The 25,778-nt window shown below is 46.4% G+C and overlaps 1 protein-coding gene across 1 annotated transcript; it reads left to right on the top strand.

Annotated features, from left to right (window-relative positions):
* Positions 1 to 230: 230 nt before the first annotated feature.
* On the top strand, positions 231 to 24,445 carry LOC142250611 (uncharacterized). The gene is made up of 2 exons (XM_075322796.1): positions 231 to 286; positions 21,770 to 24,445. The coding sequence occupies exon 2, from the start codon at positions 21,815 to 21,817 to the stop codon at positions 22,901 to 22,903; it is 1,089 nt and encodes a 362-aa protein (XP_075178911.1). The 5' UTR covers positions 231 to 286; positions 21,770 to 21,814; the 3' UTR covers positions 22,904 to 24,445.
* The last annotated feature ends 1,333 nt before the right edge of the window (positions 24,446 to 25,778 follow it).

The raw sequence follows: 25,778 nt of genomic DNA, 5'->3' as shown, positions 1-25,778 counted from the left end.
GAGTCTAATCTATACACTGGGGTTTGTATTTCTGAGAAGCGGTTTCATCTTAGGATCGGAGACATTTATGAAGCAGGAGAGTGCGGAGGGTTAACCTGGCCTGTCTGACATGTCTCCTCCCAGCCTGTAGCATGATGGAAGTTGTAGTTTAATTGCCGCTCAATGAAACGACGTGGATTAAATCCCAACTACAACTACCTGCACACCCTGGGGCTCCATTCTTTCTCTATGGATAGCAGGGAGCCTGGTTAGAAGCTGGCTGACACAAAGGGCCTGTCCACAGCAGGTATGGGCACTGCTGATAATGGCACATAGGAGAAACCCGAAAGGCGACCAGCAATATGCATGTGTCGTTAGCGAGGATTACACTAGATGTGTTCTGTGCCTGTATATATGTTATTCTGTTTAGTATGATTCAAGAGGATTTGTATTCATTCCTGTTATATGTATAGCAGCAACCTATTCCGAAGCGCAGTACAGCACAGGCTGCCATCACTCGTATCGGTCTCTGTCTCCAGTGGGGCTCACAATCTAATTTAATAGGAGAATTTAATAGTAAGCCATTATCGTACTGGTGGATATATCATCTGCAGAATGACAGACCAGGCTACACTTGACTATGAAGGGGTTGTCTATCTCAATAGGTCAGAATGACTGAGAGCAAGTCACCTTTGTGGCCATTGAGAAGTCATTGCATTTGAAGGAAAAGTTCCAAGACGTACCGTGTTTCCCCGAAAATAAGACTCTATCTTATTTTTATTTTTTTGCCCGAAAAATGTGCAAGGTCTTATTTTCGAGGTAGGGCTTATTCTCGGGGAAATACGATTGGGGGAGCGTTTACATCTCAAAAAATGCAGCTCCCCCTTCCCAGGAGACTCATACTTACCAGACCCCAGGCGTCTGTGTCGCTCCCCTGTCTTCCTGCGATCTTCAGCGGCACTCCCAGCAGGTATGCTCCACGTGGTGCTCCCCTGCTTCTGGCCAACACTCACACACATCAGATCACACATACAATCACACATCAGATCGCACATACACACCACATCCGGTGATACCGATTGCTTCCGGCTGTCAGAGGAACCGGGGATGCAGGGCAGTGGAGCACAAGGACCTACAATAGAACGCATGGAGGATCTGCGATGAAACGCATCGATGTGTTCCACTGCACGTCCTCAATGCGTTCCACCACAGGTCTTCGCGCTCTACTGCACTGCGACCCAGGTTTCTCTGCCGGCCAGAAGCAATCAGTGTCTGCAAATGTGGCGAGTGTGTGTGTGCAATCTGATGTGTGTGGGTGTGCGATCTGATGTGTGTGGGTGTGCGAACTGATGTGTGTGGGTGTGCGAACTGATGTGTGTGGGTGTGCGAACTGATGTGTGTGGGTGTGCGAACTGATGTGTGTGGGTGTGCGATCTGATGTGTGTGGGTGTGCGATCTGATGTGTGTGGGTGTGCGATCTGATGTGTGTGTGGGTGTGTGTTCCACTGCAGATCCTCCTGTTCGGCGTCTGGTGAGTATGATTGCGGGGTCCTCTGTCTTCTTTCTTCACTCTTTGGGGATGTCTGCTTTCTATAATGAAATGTCCTGCGTAATTCTTTAACTTTTTAAGTTGAAATGGACACTTCATTATTGAACCGCGACTGGGGCTTATTTACGCCGAAAATACTGCAAATTCCTGCTAGGTCTTATTTACGGGTAGGTCTTATTTCTGGTGAAGCACGGTGTTTATCTAATTTCACTTCTTACCTCATAGAGAACATTTTTATATTGATAAATCTAAGGCTATGTGCGCACTAGAAAAGTGATTTTTCTCAAGAAAATTTCTTGAGAAACTTCTGGGAGTTGAAGATTACTGCACCTGCGGTAAAAAATCGCGGCAAAACCGCGGGAAAAACACGTGTTTTTGCCGCGGTTTTTCCGCAGGTTGGTCCCTGTGTTTTTTTATGCTGAACTGCAATAAATAATATAGGTAATAGATAGATAATCGATAGATAGACAGATAATGGATAGAGGGAAAGATGGATAGATGAATAGATAGAGAGATAGATGAATAGATAAATAGATAGATAGATGAGAAAGACATATATAATGTCCCACCCCCCTGCATATTCTAAGCTGGCACCCTTTAGGGACTTTCATGTGGCACTAAAGGGTGCTTAGCCTTGTATTTAGCCAAAAAAATAAATAAATAATTAAAAAAAAATGACGTGAGGTCCCCCCATCTTTTGTAGCCAGCTAGGGTAAAGCAGACAGCTGCAGCCTGCAGACCATAGCTGGCAGCTTCACCTTGGCTGGTAATCCAAAACAAAGGGCACCCAACGCTGTTATTTTACATTAAATAAATAATTTAAAACAAAAAACGTGGGGTCCCCCCCATATTGGATCACCAGCCAAGGCAAAGCGGACAGCTGGGGTCTGATATTCTCAGACTAGGGAGGTCCACTGTTATTGGACACTCCCCAGCCTAAAAATAGCAGGCTGCAGCCACCCCAGAAGTGGCGCATCCATTAGATGTGCAAATCCTGGCGCTTCGCCCCAACTCATCCCGTTGCCCTGGTGCGGTGGCAAACGGGGTAATATATGGGGTTGATGCCAGATGTGTAATGTCACCTGGCATCAGGCCCTGGGGTTAGTGATGTCACGCGTCTATCAGATACCTGACATCACCAACCCAGTCAGTAAGAAATAAAAAATAGACAACAAAAAAAGTTTTATTTGAAAAAACACTCCCCATATTCCCTCTTTCACCAATTTATTGACAAGAACAATGAAGTCCGGGTACAGCGTAATCCAATAAGGGAGGGGGGTCCCACGATGATCCATACCATAGTCACTGTCCCAGTAAGTGAAGAACAGAAGGTTCTCCATTGGCTGGGAGAGTAATGCAGTGACCTGAGCTAACATCAATAGGTCAGCCCAGGTCACTGCAGGGGATGACGAGCACTGCTGTCAGGAGGATAGATGAGATCATTACCTGCTGTGATGATCTCCTGCAGTCCTGCCATCAGCGCTGTCACAGACTTCTATGCCCGCTGCGTTGTCAGCAGTATCGCGAGAGCCCGTGACGTCACCGCTAGTGACAGTCTCGGGCCGCGGGCATAGACGGCAGTGACAGCGGTGACGTCAGGAGGCAGGAGATCGTGACAGCAGGTAATGATCTCATCTCACCTCCTGACAGCAGTGCTCGGCATCCCCGCGGCTGCACGCACTGCTGTGTGTCAGTGTCTGCCTGCGCTGCAGGGTGACAAGCTGCCGATACTGCGGGCAGACACTGACACACTGCAGGGCAGGCAGCCGTGGGGCCGGAGCGGGACACAGACTGCACGGGCACCTGGAGGTCACACGGAAGTGCTTCTGTGCGGCGTCCAGGGAGTGTGACGTCTGTGTTTACTCTGCTCCGCTTCCTCTTCCTGGCATAATGACATCACTCCCTGCAAAACCGCAGGCAGCGATGTACATTACCGCAGGTAAATCACGGCTATACCGGGGGTATACCGCACATCATTTCCTACCTGCGGTATACCCCCGGAATTTCGCGATTACATTACAGTGAATGGAGTGAAATACCGGGGGTAAACCGCAGGTACCTGCGGAAAAGAAGTGACATGCACATTTTCTCAAGAAATTTTCTCAAGAAAATCTTCACAAAGAATTTTCTTGAGAAAAAAACGCAGCGTGCGCACAGCTATTTTTTTTCCCTTAGGTATTGCTGGGAAATGTCTGCAGGAAGATTACAAACATTTCTCAAGAAATTTCTGCAGCAAAACCGCAGGTAAATCCGCGGGTAAAACGGCCTAGTGCGCACATAGCCTAAGGCTAGGTGCAGGTGAGCATATATTTTTTTCTAATCCGAAAAAATCGGATCAATTATGCAAATCACACTATGATCAGACTCGGATCAGGGTTTGATCAGTGTGATCAGATTTTCTCGGAGGTGGCGATGAAAACATTTTTTGTATCTATCTTCTTCATTATTTCCATATGCCATCCAAGTGTAGTCCAATTTTTTTTTTATGGATCTATAGACTTCCGATAATCGGATGCAACTCGGACATGCTGAGATTTTTTCTCGGACCGACTCGGTTTGAGGAAAGAAACCAAATTTGTGCGCAGTCCCATAGAATAACATTGGACCGAGTGTAATCCAATATTTTGTCGTATTGCACTCGGACCGAACGTATTGTCATGTGCACGAGCCATTAGAGGCACTAATTTAGCTCCTACCATTTCTGGATGGATATTGCAACCGCAATTCCAAAAAAGTTTGGACATTGTGTAAGGTGTAAAGAAAACAAGAAGGCAATGATTTGGAAATCAGAGATACCAATATTTTATCCACAACAGAACCTAGAACACATACTGCATGAGAAGTTGATAATTAGATATTTTTCCATTTTATTTGAAAAAAAATTACTCATTTAGAAATTGATGGCAGCAACACATTTCAAAAAAGTTGGGACAGGGCCAAGTCTATATCCCCTCTTCTTTTTACATCAGTCTGTAAACGTCAGGGAAGTGAGGAGACAATTGCTGATGATTTAGGAGAGGAATATCGTCCCATTCTTGTCTATTGTAGGATTTTTTGCTTTTCCATAGTCTCGTGTCGTCTTTGTTGGATTTCTTGTTTCATAATGCGCCAAACGTTTTCCGTTGGTGAAAAGTCTGAACCATAGGTTGCCGGTTTCTCACCTGAACTCCTCTTCTACAGGGTCATGCTTTTGTGATGCATGCAATATGGGGTTTAACATTGTCCTGCTGAAATATAGAAGGCCTTCCCTGAAATAGACATTGTCTGGATGGAGCATATTTTGTTCTATAACCTCAATATAATGCTCAGCATTGATAGTGCCTTTCAAAATATGTAAGCTGCCTGTGCCATAGGCACTAATGCATTCCGATATCATCAGATATGGAGGAACTGTGCGCTGATAACTACTGAGTTTCCCCAAAAATAAGACAGGGTCTTAAATATTTTTTGCTCTGAAAAATGCACTAGGGCTTATTTTCGTGGTAGGGCTTATTTTTGGGAAAACATGGCTATTCCCTATGTAGTGCTAAGTTTACACGCAAAAGAAGACAGACTCACCCCAGAAGAATTGCTCTTATCAGAGCCCGGACTTGTAGATATTGCAAGTGAATGGGCTCCTCTCACATTTCAGGTCCCCCCTGTGTTCCACAGCGCAGTCGCTCCCTCTTCGTTCTACAGCACGGTCGTTTCCCCTGTATTCCACAGTGCGGTTTCTCCCCCTGCGTTCCACAACGTGATTGCTCCCCCTGCTGGCCGGGGGAACAACCGAATGTTTATGTGAGCGGAACAGCAAGAGACTTGATAGCAATACTGATCTCTGTGTGAGAGCCCATTCACCATTGGCACTTGCCAGCTGTAGTCATTCAGAGTCTGGTGAGTGTGATTTTTTTTTGAGGGGGCTGTCTGCTTTCTTTTGGAGATACATTCTCTCTTTTTGGGGTGTCTGCGTTCATTAATACAATGTCCTGCTGTATTCTTTAACTTTTTTAGCTGCGTGGACACTTCTTTACCGAACTGCAACTAGGGCTTATTTTTGGAGTAGGGCTTATATTTTAAGCATATTGAAAAAGCTGAAAATTCCTGCTAGGGCTTATTTTTGGGGTAAAACGGTAGTTGGACGGTTCTCCTCCTCTTGAGTCCACAGTACACGGCATCCGTGGTTTCCATTAAAGTATTTCACATTTTGATCCGAACCATACGTAACATGGATCAGGAAGCCTTTCTCTTGGATTGCTGCTGCCTGTGCTTTGTGCGGCATGAATCACCAGACATCTGTCCATGTGTAAAAATATACGTATGAAAAACTACATTAACTTGTATTGCTCCATATGCTATCCATATTGCATTCAGATAGCAAATGGACATATAAAACACTGAATGGGCCTTAACATAGACTGAATTCACACATCCGTGTTTTTTGGTCCATAACATGGACTGGTCTATGTACAATTTTTTTTCTTGTACCTTTTTGTCTTTTTTTTGTCTCCTTCTACCTCCTCTGCATTACAGTAGAATTGTCGATCCTATTCTTACTTATTTTTCAGCAACAAATTTTGCCCACTATTCATTACTATTTACAAACTCCACATTTCATTGGTGGCTTATGGGAAGCTTCAGGGCATGCTTATAGTCTCCCCTGCAAGCATAGCAAAGCTAAGCATAAATAGCTGAACTATATCATGTGTCCAAGCATGAGATGCTGTTAAAGGGTCTAGTTACGTTTTATTAGATAGGGTCTTCAGGTGCATCTGAGCATGCTCACCTGATTACTGAAGGATGGATCCAGTGGCAACAGAGTGTAATGAGAGCTCTGGGGAGGAATGGGGTCATCACAGGGATGCCAATGTTGCAAAAAAGTCAGTTTTTGAAAAGTTTTCTCTCCCAAATACTCCATGATCAACCTAGAGTGGTGTTATTGAAAAAAAGAAGTGTTTAGGCACCACAGAAACTCAGCCACAAAGTGTCAGACCATGTAAAGTTATAGAGGAGGGACACTGAGTGATGAGGCACATAGTGGAAAAAGTCGTCAACTCGACTTCCCTTGGCCAGTGGCGTAACTAAAGTCCGGTGGGCCCCTACCTGTATGTTGATCAGATGCATGGGCCCTTGTAGTTCTCTAGATCTTGTAAACACATATGTATTCGCTCCTCTCCATATAATTATGTCCCCATCTTGGTGCCTTCATGTAAGAATGCTCCCATCCTGGCCTCTTCCTGTAATAATGTTTCACCTCCTGGCCCCTTCATAGTATAATGTTCCCTATTCTATAATAATGTCCTGCGTCCTGAGGCCCTTCCTGTTATGATGTTCCCAACTTGGGTCCCTCTATAATAATTTCCCCCATCCTGGGCCTCTTCCTTGTATAATGTTCCCTATCGTGCGCTCCTTTCAGGCATAATGTTCTCCATATTGAACCCCTACCAGTAATAATGTCTACTACCCTGGACCCCTTCCTGGTATAAATTCCCCCATCCTGGACTTCTTCCAGTAATAATATCCCTTATCCTGGGCCCCATTTTGTAAAATATTCCAAATACTGAGCCCCTTCCAGTAATAATGTCCCCATCTTGGGCCCCTTCCTGGTTTATTGCCCCCGTTGCATAATAATGTTCCCCATCCTGAGCCCCTTCCTGGTATAATGCCCCCTAACCATGACCTTATTCTATAATAATGTGCCCCTTCCTGGTATAAAGTCCCCCAACCTGGACCTCTTCCTGGTATAATGTTCCAATACTGAGCCACTTCAAGTAATAATGTCCCCCATCTTGGTACCGTTCATGATATAATGTCCCAAATCCAGGATCCCAACCTATAATAATGTCCCCAATCCTGGGCTCCTTCCTAGTATAATGTCCCCCACCCTGTGCTCCTTCCTGTTATAGGGTTCCCTATAGTTCCCCAACTCCATATTTGATTTACAATGTGTTGCCATAATGATCCTTTAAGTATAATGTGTAGGTGCTGGAATTTTTTCCTTATTGTGTACAGTACATCCACAAGCATATTACTTAACTGAGGTAACTGAGGTAAGCGTGACAACTGCATGAAATGTAAATCATGCAACATAAAAAGTTCCTAACACAACAGTCTGGTTTACTATGACTGAATTGCAGTGTCATGGATTAGATGGGTGTTACATGCATAAAAACACTTATTAAAAATTGGCTTAAATAGAAGCACCCAGTTTAGTCCACCCATTTCTTCTGCCACTCCCTACTTTCAGAACAAGCTTTGTATCAATTTGTATTGCATTTTCAAAACATTTATACAGAATAGATTGTGTTGCTTTATTTTTTTTTAGTTTTTCCTACTTGTGTTCCTTGTACTGAGGGTCCGACAAATGGAATCCCGACTGATATCATGAATTGGGCTCTAAAGAACCCTTCCTGAATGGAGCAAAAGTCGAGCATGCGCACCTTCATTCCATTCATTCGTGTAAAAACTATATTAACCTGCAGATATGGTTATATCACTGACTGATAACCTCCTCTAATGCTGGGCAGCTGTCAATCAGTGCTGGGGGCGTGGCTACAGCCACCCATTTCCATACACAGAAGTGACTGAATCCACGCAGGCACTGGCCCTGTGACTGAAACCCGAACGCCACTAGGAGGATTAAAGTTAATTTCTTCTTGTCTACCAGGTTTAATGTGGGCAGGTTTCAAACTCTGTTAACCTGCAGATTAACCCCATATCTGCAGGTTAATAGTGATTTTACACGTGACAGGTTCCCTGTAATGCCAATGCCGAAGACCAGCCAAGTGTAGTGCCTGGCCATCTCCAGCAGTCCCATTAATAAATGGAGCTGAGGTGCACATTCTCAACCTCCACTCCATTCAGACAGGGGGTCTTCAGAACCACGCTCTCTGGATTTCTGGATGTCCCAGTGGTCAGACCCTGAGTGTCAGGAAGTTATCCCCTATCGTCTGCTGTTAACATCACACGGTAGTCTAGCAGCTGATTGGTGGAGGTGCCATATGTCAGTCCCCTCCCCAATCTTTTGTCAATTATCTATCATAAAGAATGGTCATTAACCCCCTCCTACCACAGTCAATATCCATTTTTGTGTTTTGTTTTTCCTCCCCTCCTTTCAAGAACCATATTTTATTTTTCTGTCAACATAGCCATGTGAGGACTTGTTTTTTGCAGGAGTTGAACTTTTGAATTACACCATCCACTTTATCATTTGATATCCTGGAAAGCAGGAAAAAAAATCCAGGTATGGCAAAATAGCAAAACCAAAGCACAATTTTGTAATTTTTTTTCATTATCTAAGACAAGGTTTACTCTCTCCGACCTGCGGCATTAAGCAACCGCTAATCGGCAGTGGATTCAAAACCGGTTTCGCCAGGCAGACAGCATTTAATATGTGCACAGATTAATCAGTAATGGATCGTTCTGTGCACATCAGCTGCCTTTGTTCTTGGCAGCACGTTCTGTTAAAAATTTAAGCAAGCCAAAAGATCATTTCAAAACCCTCATTTGTCAGGTGATTGGCAGCCTGTTTACTCTGCAAGATATTCCCAGGAGTGATTGTTCACAAAATCATTTTTAATGCACCTTGTGTCATATTTAAACATTTTCAGTCCCTAGTTCAAGTTTCTGAACTGCCCATAAGTTCATTAGGCAAAGGCATTGTTTATGGCTGAACATTGATGTGGGAAACCAGAAATTATGAAAGAGGTGGTCCATTACAATGCATAGTGGCCACGTACAGTACAGACCAAAGGTTTAGACACACCTTCTCATCTCTAGAACAATTGTTAAGAGGAGACTTTGTGCAGCAGGCCTTCATGGTAAAATAGCTGCTCGGAAACCACTGCTAAGGACAGGCAACAAGCAGAAGAGACTTGTTTGGGCTAAGAACACAAGGAATGGACATTAGACCCAGTGGAAATCTGTGCTTTGGTCTGATGAGTCCAAATTTGAGATCTTTGAATCCAACCACCGTGTCTTTGTAGAAAAGGTGAATGGATGGGCTCTACATGCCTGGTTCCCACCGTGAAGCATGGAGGAGGAGGTGTGATGGTGTGGGGGTGCTTTGCTGGTGACACTGTTGGGGATTTATTCAAAATAGAAGGCATACAGAACCAGCATGGCTACCACAGCATCTTGCGGCATGCTATTCCATCTGGTTTGCGTTTAGTTGGACCATCATTTATTTTTCAATAGGACAATGACCCCAAACACACCTCCAGGCTGTGTAAGGGCTATTTGACTAAGAAGGAGAGTGATGGGGTGCTACGCCAGATGACCTGGCCTCCACAGTCACCAGACCTGAACCCAATTGAGATGGTTTGGGGTGAGCTGGAACGCAGAGTGAAGGCAAAAGGGCCAACAAGTGCTAAGCATCTCTGGGAACTCCTTCAAGACTGTTGGAAAACCATTTTCGGTGACTACCTCTTGAAGCTCATCAAGAGAATGCCAAGAGTGTGCAAAGTAGTAATGAAAGCAAAAGGTGGTTACTTTAAAGAACCTAGAATATAAGACATATTTTCAGTTGTTTCACACTTTTTTAAGTATTTCATTCCACATGTTTTAATTCATAGTTTTGATGCCTTCAATGTGAATCTACAATTTTCGGAGTCCTGAAAATAAAGAAAACTCTTTGAATGAGAAGGTGTGTCCAAACTTTTGGTCTGTACTGTAGATTTAAAGCTAAGGGCGGCGTTACACGGTACGATATATCGTGCGATATATTGCCGGGGTCACGGAATTCATGACGCACATCCGGCATCGTTAGAGATGTCGTACCGTGTGACACCTCTGAATGACTGGTAACGAGCAAAAATACTCACCTTATCGTTGCTCGTTGACACGTCGTTCATTTCCATAATGTCGTTCCTCCTTCTCCGCGCCGGTTGTTAGTCGTTCCCGTGGCAGCACACATCGCTACGTGTGACACCCTGGGAACAACGAACACAGCTTACCTGCGTCCCGCCGGCAATGAGGAAGGAAGGAGGTGGGCGGGATGTTACGTCCCGCTCATCTCCGCCCCTCCGCTTCTATTGGGCGGCCGCTGTATGACGTCACTGTGACGCCAAACGTCCCTCTCCCTTCAGGAAGAGGATGTTCGCCGCCCACAGCGACATCGTTATGGAGGTAAGTACGTGTGACAGGGGTTTAACGACTTTGTGTGCCACGGGCAACTAATTGCCCTTGACGCACAAACGACAGGGGCGGGTGCGATCGCTCATGCAACCACACGATATATCGTCCCGTGTAATGCCACCTTAACAATGAAGGCTTTTTCCAATTACCTTTTGTTTCCAATTCTGCCTGTGAGTTGCGCTATCGCTATCCGCTCAGTCCCGATCACCTGACCCTCGGCTGCCGTGATCTCTGATGTCCGGTGATGTCACGTCAAGTTCCGGAATTGGATATGGCAAGGTCAGCAGTATTGTCAAATACCAATAGAAGAGCTCTGTGGTTGAAAATTTGGAGTGTTGATATTATATCCAAATCCAAACTGTGCTCTATCCCTTTCATCCCTTGTCGATCACTTGGAGAAACCTTCTGATAAGGAAAAGGCATTACTTGAAACAAAAACTTTCAAAAGACGATTGTTTCATATGTCTCAAGCTCAGACTCCTCAGTTCATTGGGAAAGATAAAAGAGGGCGCTGGAATTATCCCAAAGGGGGTAAAGGAAGAATTATTTTTCAGAACCAATGTCAAGATAAGCAATGATGCCGAGCAAGTAGGAGGCAGAAGTTCAAGATTTCTTCTAATGGCAAAATATATCTTCAGATGAGAGAATCCTTGAATCTGTCGGAAGGGGATCAAAGATGAAATCCTCCAGGCAGTTCCATGGGCTCAGGCTCACTCAAGAGTTCTCCACAACTTCATCCTTTCCTGCTGGGACAAGTCTTCAGGCTCAGTCAAGAAAATAATACACTTACCTTATCAGGTGAAAGCGTCTCTCGGCTGGTGGCTCACCCCAGAAAATCTGGCGAAAGGAACATCTTGGAACCAGATTCCCCTATCTTCAGGCTACTTTCACACATCCGGTTTGAGCAGTGCGGCTCAATCCGGCTGTGAAACCTATGCAACGGATGCGGCGAAAACACCGCATCCTTTGCATAAGTTTTTACATGCGGCCCGTCCGTTTTTTTCCGGTTGCGGCACGCTACTGAGCATGCGCAGTGGAAAAAAACGCATGCGGCGGCCGGATGCATTTTTTTCCGCATCGCGCCGCATCCGGCGTCCATAGGCATGCATTGAAAAATGCGCCGCAGCAGCCGGATGCGGCGCGATGCGTTTTTTTTGCCGGACAGAAAAACGTTGCAAGCTACATTGCCTCCGGCCGCCGCTTTAACTAATTTTGCCGCATCCGGAAAAAAACGGATGCAACGCAAAGCCATCAGATACAATCCGGTAACAATGCAAATCTATGGGGATAAAACGGATGTGGTACCGGATCCGTTTTACCCGTTTTTTTCCGGATTGTACCTGATGGAAAAAAACTGATGTGTGAAAGTAGCCTAACAACAGATGCAAGAGAGGTTGGGGAGCAGATATATATCATTTCGCCTTCCAAGGTGTCTGGCCAAAAGACATGTACAAGAAATCTTCAAACTTCAGAGCGTTAAGAGCTGTACAAGAAGTCCTCAGGTGAGCAAACTTTTTTTCTGAAGGATACCTATGTCAAGATTCTGTCCGAAAATATGACTATAGTGGCTCACCTTCAGCATCAAGGGAGAACATGATTTGCGAGCTTGTGGAAAGTCTCAGCAAGAATCTTGCTTTGGAAAGTACCGTACTTCACCTCCTGTCCTTGTTGGTCTTCCATCTAAAAGTTTCCATGAAAATTCAAGCTGATTTCTTAAGCAAGACAGATTTCCATCCGTGAGAGTGGAGCCTGAATTTTGGAGTCTTCCAGATCTTGACCAAGAAATGAGGTTATCCACAAATGGATCTTTTTGCGAATCTTTACATAGCAAACTTAGCAAAGGTAGATCAATATTTCTCTCTGAATCCAAATGATTCTTCAGAGAGAGTAGATGCTTTTGCCTATGTGACGCCCTGGACTAGCCAGATAGTCACAGATAGACCCCCACACTACACCTGTCCCTCAAAAAGGTGTCATCAGCCAACCATTAAGCCCTAGTCACCTCCCTCAGTGCTTGATGGACACACCAGGTGGCGGAGCCAGGCGTTTGGCCACGCCCACCGAGGAGTTCAGAGGGCCTGAGGCAGGAAAACACAGTTAGTTGAGAGATTAGTTTTGGAGGTGAAGTAGAGAGGAGGTCAGGCCTGTAGGACAGGCCTTTGACAGTCTGACAGGTGCCAGGGTTGGAGCCTGGGCACCTTTGGCTAGGAGGCAAACAGTGACCTTAGCCTGCAGGAGCCGGGAAGACGGCTCGGTGGAACTGTGGTGGACTGGGACAGGGTAGTGGCCCGCCGGTACCGACCCGAAGAACCGACTCGGAAACCGGAGCACACAGGGGGGTACTCAGACCCTGAAACAAGGGACAGAATCCACTGGACTGAGTTAATTAACTGATTGCAGTCTGGACTATAGGTCCTTTCCCACCCAAGTCCCGACTGAAGACAACAGCCCACCGAGGGGGATAGAAAGCCACCACACAGGCAGAGAGATCCCACAAGCCAGCATCTACGGGCAAAAGGGCTCTCCCGACATCCACAAAGTCGGGGAGCGGACTCCCGTCGCTGAAGCGCAGGCAGCCCAAATACACAACACGGTGCAGGAGAAAGGCCAAGACCACCGAACCGGGTGGGGGACCAGACGCAGCCGGCTGCGTACACCGACCACCATCAACTTGGTTTACCAGAGACTTGTGTGTGTCAATAACAGTGAGTACAACAGTGCCATCTGGCCCTGCACTGCACAGCTATCCCCAACGGGCCCCGGGGCCACCATCCCTGCCCACGGAGGGGTTAACATCTTGCTGCACTACCATCTCTCCCGGGTGCCCCGTAACTGCAGCCGTGGTGTCTACCTTCACCACATCCCGTGGGTGGCGTCACGAACTCAAGCGCGGCTCCGGCCGTGCACCTACCTAACCCCCACCAAAAGCGCCAGCATCCCCCTTTTAGAGCGAAGTGACCCCGGGTCTGGAGGCGCTCGAGCCACCCACCAACGAGCCCAGATCCGAGCGGCTCGGCTGCAGCCGAGCGCGGGGCGGTACACCTACCCTTGGAAGTTCAGGGTGGCCTATGTGTTTCCTCCAATTCCCTTGCTATCAAGAACATTACAGAAAACCAGGATGGAAAACGTCAATACCATTCTGATAGCACCTCCGTGGCCAAAAATGAGCTGGTTTGGAGTTTTGAAGATCTTGAGGTTGGAAGAGCTATTTATGCTTCCTGCATTTCACGTCCTTCTACTTCTAAGTCCAATAGAATGGCTTCTGACGCCTCAATCCTAAAAGCTAGAGCCTCTCAAATAGCGTTATTCATACTCTACAAAAAAGCAGGCAGCAAGTCACAAATGCTATCTATATTAAGATATGGAAAACCTTCACTTTAAGGTGTGGGTCTACTCTACTATACCCATTTCATCCAGACATAGTCAGACTATTGGACTTTTACAAGACAGTCTATCAAAAAGGTTAAAATCTAGCACCTTTACGGTTCAGGTGTCAGCCTTGAGTTCCTATTTTGACCAAACTTGGCAGATTACTAATGTATTAAAAGATCCATGACAGCAACCTCTAGAATTCACCCAAGAAGATCTAATGTAGTGCTATTTAGGGACCTGAATGTGGTACTCAAGAGTCTGACTGTTCTAACCTTTGAACCAATATCCCAAATTTAAGTGGACAGATTATCTTGGAAATCAGGAGATTTTTTGGTAGCCATAACAGCAAGAAGACTTGGTGAAATCCACTCTTTATCTATAGCAGAACCTTATCTGAGAATCCTGGATGACAGAGTGATATTCCATCTAGACCCAGCTTTTTTTCCCAAGATAACATCGGCATTTCATATATCTCAAGAAATAGTCCTGCCTTCTTTTTGCCAAAAAATAGACAGTAAAGAAGAGGAATTTCATTCATTAGATGTGCAGAGAACTAGTCTCTACTATCTGGAATGAACAAAGATTTAGGGAAAGGATCAGATCCTTTTTATCCAGTTGTATGCTATTTGATTCTTTAAGGCCCCGTCACACGCAACGACGTATCTAACGATATATTGCTGGGGTTACGGATTCCGTGACGCACATCCAGCATCGTTAGCGTCGTCGTTGCGTGTGACACCAACGAGTGACCGTTAACAATGGAAAATACCAAATCGTCCATCGTTGACACGTCGTTCATTTTCCAAAAATCGTTGATTGTTGAGGTCGCAGGTTGTTAGTTGTTACCGAGGCATCACACATCGCTATGTGTGACACCTCGGGAACGACGAACTACAGCTTACCTGCGGCCACCAGCAATGCGGAAGGAAGGAGGTGGGCGGGTTGTTACAGCTGCTCATCTCTGCCCCTCCACTTCTATTGGGCGGCCGCTTAGTGACGCCGCACGAACCTCCCCCCTTAGAAAGGAGGCGTTTTCCCGGCCACAGCGACGTCGCTAGGCAGGTAAGTCCGTGTGACAGCTCCGAATGATATTATGCACCACAGGCAGCGACTTGCCCGTGACGCACAAACGACGGGAGCGGGTATGCTCGCTAGCGATATTGCTAGCGATATCGATGCGTGTGACGGGGCTTTTTAGGATGGGTAGGCAAATTCCAGTGTGGTGTCGTGGAGGGTCTTAGAAACCGAATTACCGGTAAGTTTAAATCTATTTTTCCACTTTGTCCCAACCAACTATTTCCCTCGCTCCTACTGAATACTCCTGAACTTATTTTTTACTCTTAAAATCCATCTTGGGAAAAACAAGAGTAAATACTAGCACACTGAATTATCAGATACAGCTCCTATTAGAGCAGGCTGGCACAATATACTGTCCGTGGGCTGCATGCGGCCAGCTGAGAACCAAGAGGCTCCGATTCTCATCTTCCTATATTTAGCTGTATTCGCATCTTTCAGACGCAAATACAGTTCAATACTTGAGCGCCGCAACTGAGAGAGAGGAACACTCAATATCCCCTTCCCTGGCATACAGCAGTGTGATGATGTCATCACACTAACCTCATCAGCCTGCTGCTATAGCCGGCGCCACAGCGCAGAGGATGTGGACTTAAATAAGCACTCCAGAGGAGCCACATATTCTATGTACTAATATTAAAGGAAGGAGAAGGGTGATGTTTCTATAAAGACAACTAATGGGGCAGGGAGGGAACAGTATGCAGAGGGGTAATGTGGGACATATTATGGAGCAGTTCAGGTGAAATTATGGAGCAGTGCTGGGGACATTATGGAGCTGTGCAGGAACATTGTGGAGCAGGGCAGCGTGTGGGAAATATTATGGTGGTAAGAGTGGTGCAGGGTGGGAAGGAACATTATGGAGCGGTACAGGGTGTGGGAAACATTATAGAGCAAGGCGGGGTACATTATGGTGTGGTGGAAAACATATATCAGTGTAGGGGACATTATGGAGTGGCACAGGGTATCGGGAATATTATGGAGCCTGCAGGGGACATCATGGAGCGGTGAAGCCTGTAGGGGAACTTTATGGAGTATTGTAGGGTGTGGGGGATATTATGGAGTGGTGCAGGGGACATTATGGAGTGGTGTCGGGTATGGTGGAACATTATTGAGTGGTGCAAAGGGGATATTTTGTCCATGATGCACATTGAGCGTCAATATTTATGTACGGGCACAGCATGTGAGATATTCTTATTTATTGGGGAATATAATTATAGTTTTAAGGGTACCATGTTGGGAAGTGCTGCAGAAGACCAAAGAAGAGGGAAGTCTGCAGAAACGAGATGTAGATGTGAAAAGTCATCATGACATTGGTACTAAGACAAAGGGGTTTGTAGACAAAAGAGATGGGAATGACTCCAGTTAGAGAAGATATCAGCTATACATCTGGATGTAAATGTTTATTTGTGTAATGCTCATGGGTGCAAGCGGGGAGTGGACCCACTGAGCCACATCACATAGAATACCTGAGAGGTGTGACTATGGCTTACACCAGGTTTTCACCAGAGCCCCTGGAGGTGGGGGTGTTGCACTGCAGGTAGAAACCAGGTACCACTCAGGGAGACTCAGTGTTGCGACAGCTGGCCCCAGAAGTAAGAACACTAACAGTCTCTGATGAGGCAGGCTTGGCCGATATGACACGATGCAGCAGCACCCAGTATAGCAGACTTAGCCAATAAGGTACGATGCAGCAGCGACAAGTAAAGCAGACTTAGCTGATTGGGTATGATGCAGCAGCGGCTGGTACTATGAAACAGACAAGTGTAAGTAACACAGCAGCAGCACATAAGTAAAGGACCTGCACAATTAGCAATGGGTCTCTAGTAATAGACCACGTTGCCCAGGCACCTCCCATAAACAGATGGTGCCTTAAATACCTGGTTAGGGCATACTGGCCCTTTAAGAATAGGTGTGCGTGCACCCTAACTGTGCTCCAAGAAGATCTGTGTGGCATGCACTGGCCCCAAAAGCTGGCAGCAGGAAGGAGGGATGAAGCAACCACTGTTGAACGTCCAGGAGGTTGTCCCTGCCAGGAAAGAGGGGCCAGACAGTGCAGGGATGCTGCGTTACAATTTGTGACACTGACTACTTCTCATCAGTATTGTGGTTCCTGTATGATCGGCAGTCTGAAGACTGCTGATAACAACTCTCACTATCTCGTTATTATTGTTTAGGACATGCTGGGGGTTGCAGGTTTATGTGACACAATTGTATATGAGATTGACCTGCAACTGCAATTGATCACTGTACTAGGCTTGGTGATGTATTCCTGACCTGACGGTGATTCTGATCATGTAGCAATCCATGACGTTCTTCATGTTATAAGTGAAAAATCCTCAAAACTTAGTTTTGAGATTATGAAGATGATTTAGTTGAGTTTCTGCTCTTAAAACTCAGTGTACATTGAGTGTGTACACACTGATTTTTTTTTTTCTTTAGCAAAAACTTTCCAAATACTCAAAACTTGGTTCTGTGATATATTAATGTACTGACGGTCGTTCTGCTGATGAATCAATATAAGTGCTACAGTAAATTCTTTTCGGCTTTGTTCAGTATGACAGTTTGGTTCTTGGACCAAAAAATGTCGGGCACCCCTATATTTCTGTATAAGGAGAGGGGAGGAGGAGCAGAAAGGAGCACAAGATGGGGCAAGCAGGTTTATATTAAAGGGGTTATCCAGCTTCTTTTGACTTTTTTTTTTTATTACCCTATTGGGCTACATTGGGGCAGGTAAGTAGATAGTGACCACTTACCTGCCCTGCTGTCAGCCCCTCTCCCCCGGCTCAGAGTGGTCATGTGACTGCTCCTGACGCGATTTTGCTGCTTCCGGTCATTTCCTGTCAACATGGGCAGGACCATTTTGACATGCAAATCTGGATCAGCATGTCGCCTCCCTGCTGGGCGGCTACAGTGCGATGAGCCCCGCCCCCTTCCCTGCACCCTCCCACACATTCCCCCGCACCACTTACTCTCCCCGCAACCTCCCCCTGCACGGCTGTGGGGTCCGTGACCTGGGGGAGGAGCCTGGCGGCGGCTGCCATGGTGTCAGCGCCAGCACCGGGCCCCTGCTCAGGATCGCACATTCAAATGTACCGGCATCACAGATCACAGATGCCGATATATTTGAAAGCGCTGATGAGAAGCAGCGCAGTGCTGTTTCTCATCACTGTCCCGCTGTCTGTGCTCTCTTCAGCACAGCGGTGACGTCACTACTGTGCTGATATGTCCAGAGCACAGACAACGTGCGAATGTGCAGGAGCGGTGGGGACCGAGGACGGGTGAGTATGTACTCCCTACATGTGTTCCCTATGGGGGTAGGGGGTCGGTACAGAGCGCCGTGTGTGCGTGCGGTGCAGAGCCATATGTGTGTGTGTGTGTGCGGTGCAGAGCCATATGTGTGTGTGTGCGGTGCAGAGCCCTGTGTGTGTGCGGTGCAGAGCCCTGTGTGTGTGTGTGTGCGGTGCAGAGCCCAATGTGCGTGTGCGGTGCAGAGCCTGATGTGCGTGTGCGGTGCAGAGCCCGATGTGCGTGTGCGGTGCAGAGCCCGATGTGCGTGTGCGGTGCAGAGTCCGATGTGCGTGTGTGTGGTGCAAAACTATATGTGCGTGTGTATGGTGCAGAGCCATATGTGCGTGTGTGTGGTGCAAAGCCATATGTGTGCGTGTGGTGTGCAGAGCCATATGTGCGTGTGCGGTGCAAAGCCCGATGTGGTGTGGGGTACAGAGCCCGATGTGCGTGTGCGGTGCAGAGCCCGATGTGCGTGTGCGGTGCAGAGCCTGATGTGCGTGTGCGGTGCAGAGCTCGATGTGCGTGTGCGGTACAGAGCCCAATGTGCGGTGCAGAGTCCGGTGTGCGGTGCAGAGTCCAGTGTGCGGTGCAGAGTCCGGTGTGCGGTGCAGAGTCCGATGTGCATGTGTGAGGTGCAGAACCATATGTGCGTGTGTGTGGTGCAGAGCCATATGTGTGCGTGTGGTGTGCAGAGCCATATGTGCGTGTGCGGTGCAGAGCCCGATGTGGTGTGCGGTGCAGAGCCCGATGTGGTGTGGGGTGCAGAGCCCGATGTGGTGTGGGGTGCAGAGCCCGATGTGGTGTGGTGTGCAGAGCCCGATATGGTGTGCGGTGCAGAGCTCGATGTGGTGTGCGGTGCAGAGCCCGATGTGGGGCTGTTATTTGGATGCTGTAGTGATAACAGGTCAGGTGCTGGGGAAGAATAATGACATGGAATGTGTGTGCAGGGGGCGGGCAGGGGACGAGGCTGGACACTGGGGAGGGGCTGGACACTGAAGCCGGGCGGTGTCAGCTCTGACTGAGGTTTTGCACAGGAAGTGGTTATGTTTGCTGGAGCTGAATGTAAACAAAGAGCTGCAGAGAATAAAGGGTGAATTCAAGAGGAACAAAAGTTAGAAAACAAAAAATAACAATGTAGGGCTGATTTATATGAAAATACAGCACAGATTAGCTTAACAAAAATTTTTGAGTTTATGTCGGACAACTCCTTTAAGTGATTTCTCTTCATTAAGTGCTGAATTCACAGCTACACTGCTCAGTTCTGTTGTATTATGTCATTCATTCTGCTACTACTTCTATCCTTGTGTTATGCATAGAAATAAGCACAGGAATCCCTCATGTCTATGTTCATTGTGTGGAAGACATCTTAACATCTAGTCTGTACCCACTACCTTTGGGACAACTGAAAATTAAAGATAGAGCCTCTCCAAAAATACACGAGTTTATTTCTCTAAACTACCTGAAATGACAGTGTCATGTGATGTTCGGCTCTGCACACACTTGCTGGCACGGCGTCATCAGACGCTGTTCACACCACAGAGTCTGACAAGCAACGTGAGGCTTCTGGATTGTTAAGCCAGAGTCAGGCATCGGCTGGTTCACGTTCTCTGGTCTTCAGCTCTGCAGGAGTTAATTCCTACAGACTTGTGAGCAGGACCTAAGAGCTTAGGTTGCTAATTGTCACGAGCAGATGTCTCCTCCCTATTTAAGGCACTGCCTCCTTCTTGTAGGCGCTGATGATAGCTTCTGCATAAGCTCCAGCATTCCCAGTCTTGTGGTTATCCCGTTTATGGTGATTCGTGTTGCAATTTTGAGTGGTGTGAGCGTTCCCCTGTTGTGCGTTACTTCCTTCCCTTTTTTGTTGCTCCTCAGTACACATATTGTGTGTTTTGAGTGCTGTGTGTACGAGTTTCCATTCTCCCTTGTCTGTATATTTTTGTGGGGTTTTGTCATTGCATTTTTCAGCCATCCCAAGGGTGTGGGAGAAGGGTAGTAAGATCAGGTCTTGGACAAGAGTTAGGATCACTCTAGGGGCTCGGACCTGGCTACCATTAAGCCTACCTCAGATAAGAGACAGCACAGGGTCTCAAGTCTGAGGGCCAGCCTAGGGACCCCTGTCCTGTCCTTACATACACCGTGACAGACAGTTACACTTAAAACTGAAATATCTTTAATAGAATTGTTGCCCACCTTTGTGGTTCAGGAGTATAATGTTCCCCAGCCTCATAACTTTCTACTATATAGGAAGGCGATGCGCTTCTTATTGACATAAAAACAAAAAAATGAGCCGGAGTATGAGATGGTATACATGGAGCTTGAGAGCTCATGTTCACACTGGCCATTAGGCAAAGAGAAACCAAGGGAAAAATTGTGAAAACATACCCTGCTGTAACTAAATAAAAGCATAGTGCATATAAACATAGGGTACTTAGTAAACACTGTTTTTGATCAAAAAAAGCATAAAGCTATCCCACCAATGCCAAGGTGTACCCAGTTGGGATAGTACCTACACTCTCTAATATTAAAACCTTACCATGGGTCTAAAATAGGCCTCAATGTGGCTAAGGGCTGAGAGCGACCGGGTCCCAACAGGACACACACAGTCAGGGGGATTCACAGAATGAAATGTCCAGCTCACCAAGAGGGAGGGCCACACCCCATTTGTACTGAATACAAAAAAACTACATAAAAACAAAAAAATGAGCCGGAGTATGAGATGGTATACATGGAGCTTGTGAGCTCATGTTCACACTGGCCATTAGACAAAGAGAAACCAAGGGAAAAATTGTGAAAACATACCCTGCTGTAACTAAATAAAAGCATAGTGCATATAAACATAGGGTACTTAGTAAACACTGTTTTTGATCAAAAAAAGCATAAAGCTATCCCACCAACGCCAAGGTGTACCCAGTTGGGATAGTACCTACACTCTCTAATATTAAAACCTTACCATGGGTCTAAAATAGGCCTCAATGTGGCTAAGGGCTGAGAGCGACCGGGTCCCAACAGGACACACACAGTATTGACAGTTTGGATCAGCGGCATTATAATTCCACTGGCCAAAACTGTGTGTTTTCCAATTCTGCAAGCAGAGGCCTCTGCAGCCTTGGAAAAGTGTAGTGGCATTGGCTCTCCAGTTCTCCGGTAGGCTTCAGGGTAGCAATCATGAGCCCTATTGGTAAGACTGCAGTGGTGGCCCATACACTAGGCAATGGGCAATAATCAAAATAAAAACCCCTCCGTTCCTGAGAAGAAACGGATTCTTAATAACAAGTGTAAGGTGCGCGGCTTTAAAAGCACTTTGAAATGTTGCCAATTTATGATAATGAGATTCCCCCTCCCCTTCCCCCCCCCCCGTTGTTTAGCCTAATTTTGTACCCTTTCTGTTTCTGTTAGGTCCAGCACTCTTATGACCTGATATTCTAAAAATATTTTTCAAGTATGGAAGAGCAAACCTCCAAGTCTGAATCTGACAAGAAGAATTTGATTGACACGAATTTTCAAAGTCATGAATATGAATGGGGAAACACTATTTTAGATGCCTTGGAAAGCCATGGCCAATGTGAGATGGGTAATAGTACAATCTCCCCCCCAGGGGAAAGGTATGGGATGTCTCATACCAGCAGTTCAAGTATAGACATTAATAAATATTTAGTTGATGATGTTCTTTCTGCAAAGTACAAATGCAACGCTAAGAAGCCAGGTCGGAGAATGAAGTGCAGAACTTGGTCAGGACATCGACAGTATATGTGCCTGGACTGTGGAAAGTGCTTCACTCATAGTTCAACTCTTGCAACACACCAGAGGACTCACACAGGAGAGAAACCCTATGCATGTTCTGACTGTGGGAAAAGCTTCACTCGAAGTTCAACTTTAGCTACCCACCAAAGGATCCATACAGGAGAGAGGCCATACGTATGTATAGAGTGTGGAAAGAACTTTATCCAGAGCTCACATCTTGTGTTGCACAAAAGGATCCACACAGGGCACAAGCCGTACTCTTGCCCAGAATGTGGAAAATGCTTCAGTGATAGGTCACACTTCGTTATACATCAAAGGATTCACACTGGAGAAAAGCCATACACATGTACCCAGTGTGGAAAAAGCTTCAGTAGTAACTCAAACCTTGTAGCCCACCATAAACTTCACACCGAAAACACAATCTATATCTGTAACCAATGTGGGAAAAGCCTTAGTAATCGGCTAACGTTTGCCAGTCATCAAAAAACTCACTTAGCAGATAAGCCTTTTGTGTGTATTGAATGCGGGAAAGGTTTCACTCGCAAGCTTCAGCTGGTGTTACACAAAAGAATACACACAGGAGAGAGGCCATTTGCATGTGATAAGTGCGGTAAGCGGTACACACGCAAATCCTACCTTATTATACACCAGAAAATTCACACAAGGGAGATCATATACGTGTGTAGTGACTGCGGAGAGACGTTCTCTGAGCGAGATCATCTCAAAACTCACCAGAAGTTGCACAGTGAGGACAACCCTAAGTCCAAACTTACTACTGACACCTGCTAAAAAATCAATGTTAAATGCAGTTTATCTAATTTATTCAGAAATACATGCACTTTATATTGAAATATCCAATATAACTTATCTGAAAGTTTTATTATTGGGAATCTCTCTCCATGTCTTTGCCACCTAATCTGAGAGCAGCATAATGTAGAGACAGAGTCCTGATTCCAGCAATACAGTATATCACTTGCTATATATATTGGATTATAAGACGTACTTTTCCTCCCAAAAATGTTGTAGGAAAATGAGGGGTGCATCCAGAATCTAACTGCCTACTGGAGGAACCTCTAGTAATACCAGGCTTGGCTGCGGTTATCTGGGTTGAACTCCGGAGTGACTCAGGTGACTGCTTCAAAGTTCAGCCTGTCTGCAGCTACCATAAACTGAACCGCAATCGCCGGGGAATTTGTCGGCGCTTGCAATTCAGTCCTGAAAACCCCGAGTTCAATGCAGGCTGCACTCCGGAGCTCAGGTAAGAGCTCCGGAGTTCAATCCAGGTAACCGCAGCCAGGACTGGTATTACTGGAGGTTCCTCCAGTAGCCATTCCGACACTGGGTGCGTCTTATAAGCCGAATGTAGAATGTTCCTAGGAGGCAGGGGCAATGCTACGGGCACCGTGCTGGTACTCACTGCGGGTGCCCTGCTGGTGCTCACTGCGGGCAGTGAGGCAGGGACCATCCTGAAAATGTCAGTGGTACAGGCTTCAAATAATGGCGCCTGGAGTCGGCGTGTGTGCAGATGGAGCTCTTGGCTCAAGATCTCATCTGCGCACGCACCGCCTCTGGCCCAGCAGTGAACTTAAGTAAAATAGCGCCTGAGGCAGTGTGTCTGCAGATGAGATCTAGCTTTGTCATTGAGCTTATAGCACAATCTGCGCATGCGCTGACTCCAGGCGTCATATCCTGGAAGCCCGCATCACCGACAGTTTCTGGATGTTCATCTGGGACGCCCACAGCATCGCCCTACTCCACCACCACCCCTGCCTCCTGTGGCTCCGCTCCACCACCGCATGCCGCCCCCCATTCCCCAGTGGTATCACCACCGGATTATAAGACAGACCCCCCTTTTTTTTACCTAAATTTGGGGTGCGTCTTATAATCCGGTGCGTTTTATAAAACAAAAATTACAGTGCTCGACTACTTACAGTGGTTTTGATAAAAAAATGTTATCAAAGATTATCACTAAAGAACTAGTAAACCTGCTGTCATGTAGTCCTCTATTCATAACCCAGCCCCACCACTGATTGAGAGCTTTCTGCCTATGCACAGTTCACACAGAAAGCTGACACACATTGGTGTGGGTTATACAGATCTCCGAGAACTGGAAAATCTGCAGCAAAAAAACCTGTGATTTTATCAGACCCGCAGGAAGCAGCCCAGTAAGTAACACATTATTGCAATCAAGTTCTCTGCCCCTACATTATGCTGCTTTCAAATGCTGTACTCCTTTAAATGTATTATTATTATTTTGAAAAATGACATAAATCTGAAATCACTGTTAGACTACATTTTCTGTATAAAACCACTAAAAAGTGTTTAATTGTCTGTGGTGATTGTTATTATTTTACATTTTCTAGACGATTATTGAATTAGTGATAGTTTTGAGTACATTTTATGAGGAGTTATATGCCGGAGGCTGTATGGAGGCGCACAGGGTCCCTGCGGCTTCATGTCGCATGCGGCTGCCCATATTTAATCCAAAAAAAAAAATTAATGTGCTAATATATGAAAACTGAGGCTATACAGAGGTACATTAAAAAAACAACTAGGAAATGCATGGGTGTTGTATTATAGATCCCCAAATTATGAAGGATCTATGGATTCACAATATTGTGTGCAATACGTATGTTTGTGTGGATAGTGCCGTTGTGCACCCTCTGTGCCAAACTGCCAAACTCACAGAAGCAATGGAAGACAGAAATAGAGAGCAATAGCAACAGACTACCGTATCATGGTAGCTTGACAGCCATGCAGGAGGAGGTACGTTTCGCTCCGATGTATGGACTTCATGGGCTCTACTGTACATTTCATTACAATTAATGTCAAAATTAGTGCTGCATGTGTAGCGCCCCACGGGGCAGGCGGTCAGCCTACTCATCGCCACGCAGTCGCGGGTCGGGTCAGGCGATGTCACGGGTGGCCTTGCCTGGTTCCGTTGCCCCGAGGCGTAAATGGTGGGGAAGTGAGGTAATTGGCATAGTTTGTCGTGACCCCACATGTGGTATGGAGCCAGGGAATAGCCGCCACTGCTGGGTTCCTCATTGAGGCTGGTATTAAGGCAGCCAGGATGGTATCGCTCCCCACAGGTGGAGTGGACCCCGGGCCAGCCTGGTCACACTGGTTACTGCCATGATGGCTTCAAGTTGATCCCAAATCCACGGGAAGTCAGAACCGGTCCGGTAGTCTGTGGGCCCTTCCTTCCTGCGCTTTGTAGTGCAGGTCCCTGTGGCTTGAAGCACTTAGAGTCCCTTCCGTACTAGGTAGAGTACTGTTCCCTATGCCAGTAGCGGGGATCCCCTTGAGTCTGACCGTGATCTAGGCCCCGGGAGTCCTATATGCCACCTGGCTCTGGAAACTTGGGTTGTCGAAGAAGCATGGAACCCGAGCACAGAAATGTTCGTGCGAGTGGTTTGCATACGTAAAGCAAACAAACTCCAACCCTGAACTCTGTTTTTTTTGTAAAGTGTTTGGTACGAACACCGAACCTCAGGTTGCTCATCTTTAGTAAAGAGCACTTGACTTGAAATGTTGAAAACAATGATATTAGTTAGTGGAGCCTTACTACACTCAGCAATGAGACAGACAACACAGGAAAATGAAGAGCCATACAATACATTTTGACAGGCAGTCCTCTTTAAAACAATTAGGCTAAGTTTAT

Source organism: Anomaloglossus baeobatrachus, chromosome 9, assembly GCF_048569485.1.
Source record: "Anomaloglossus baeobatrachus isolate aAnoBae1 chromosome 9, aAnoBae1.hap1, whole genome shotgun sequence".
Classification (NCBI taxonomy): domain Eukaryota; kingdom Metazoa; phylum Chordata; class Amphibia; order Anura; family Aromobatidae; genus Anomaloglossus; species Anomaloglossus baeobatrachus.
The sequence above is the reverse complement of the archived record's forward strand: the minus strand, read 5'-3'. Positions and strand labels throughout refer to the sequence as shown.

What these genes read in the sequence shown, in the direction of transcription:
- LOC142250611 (XM_075322796.1), top strand. Translation starts at nt 21,815, where the DNA reads ATGGAAGAGCAAACCTCCAAGTCTGAATCTGACAAGAAGAATTTGATT.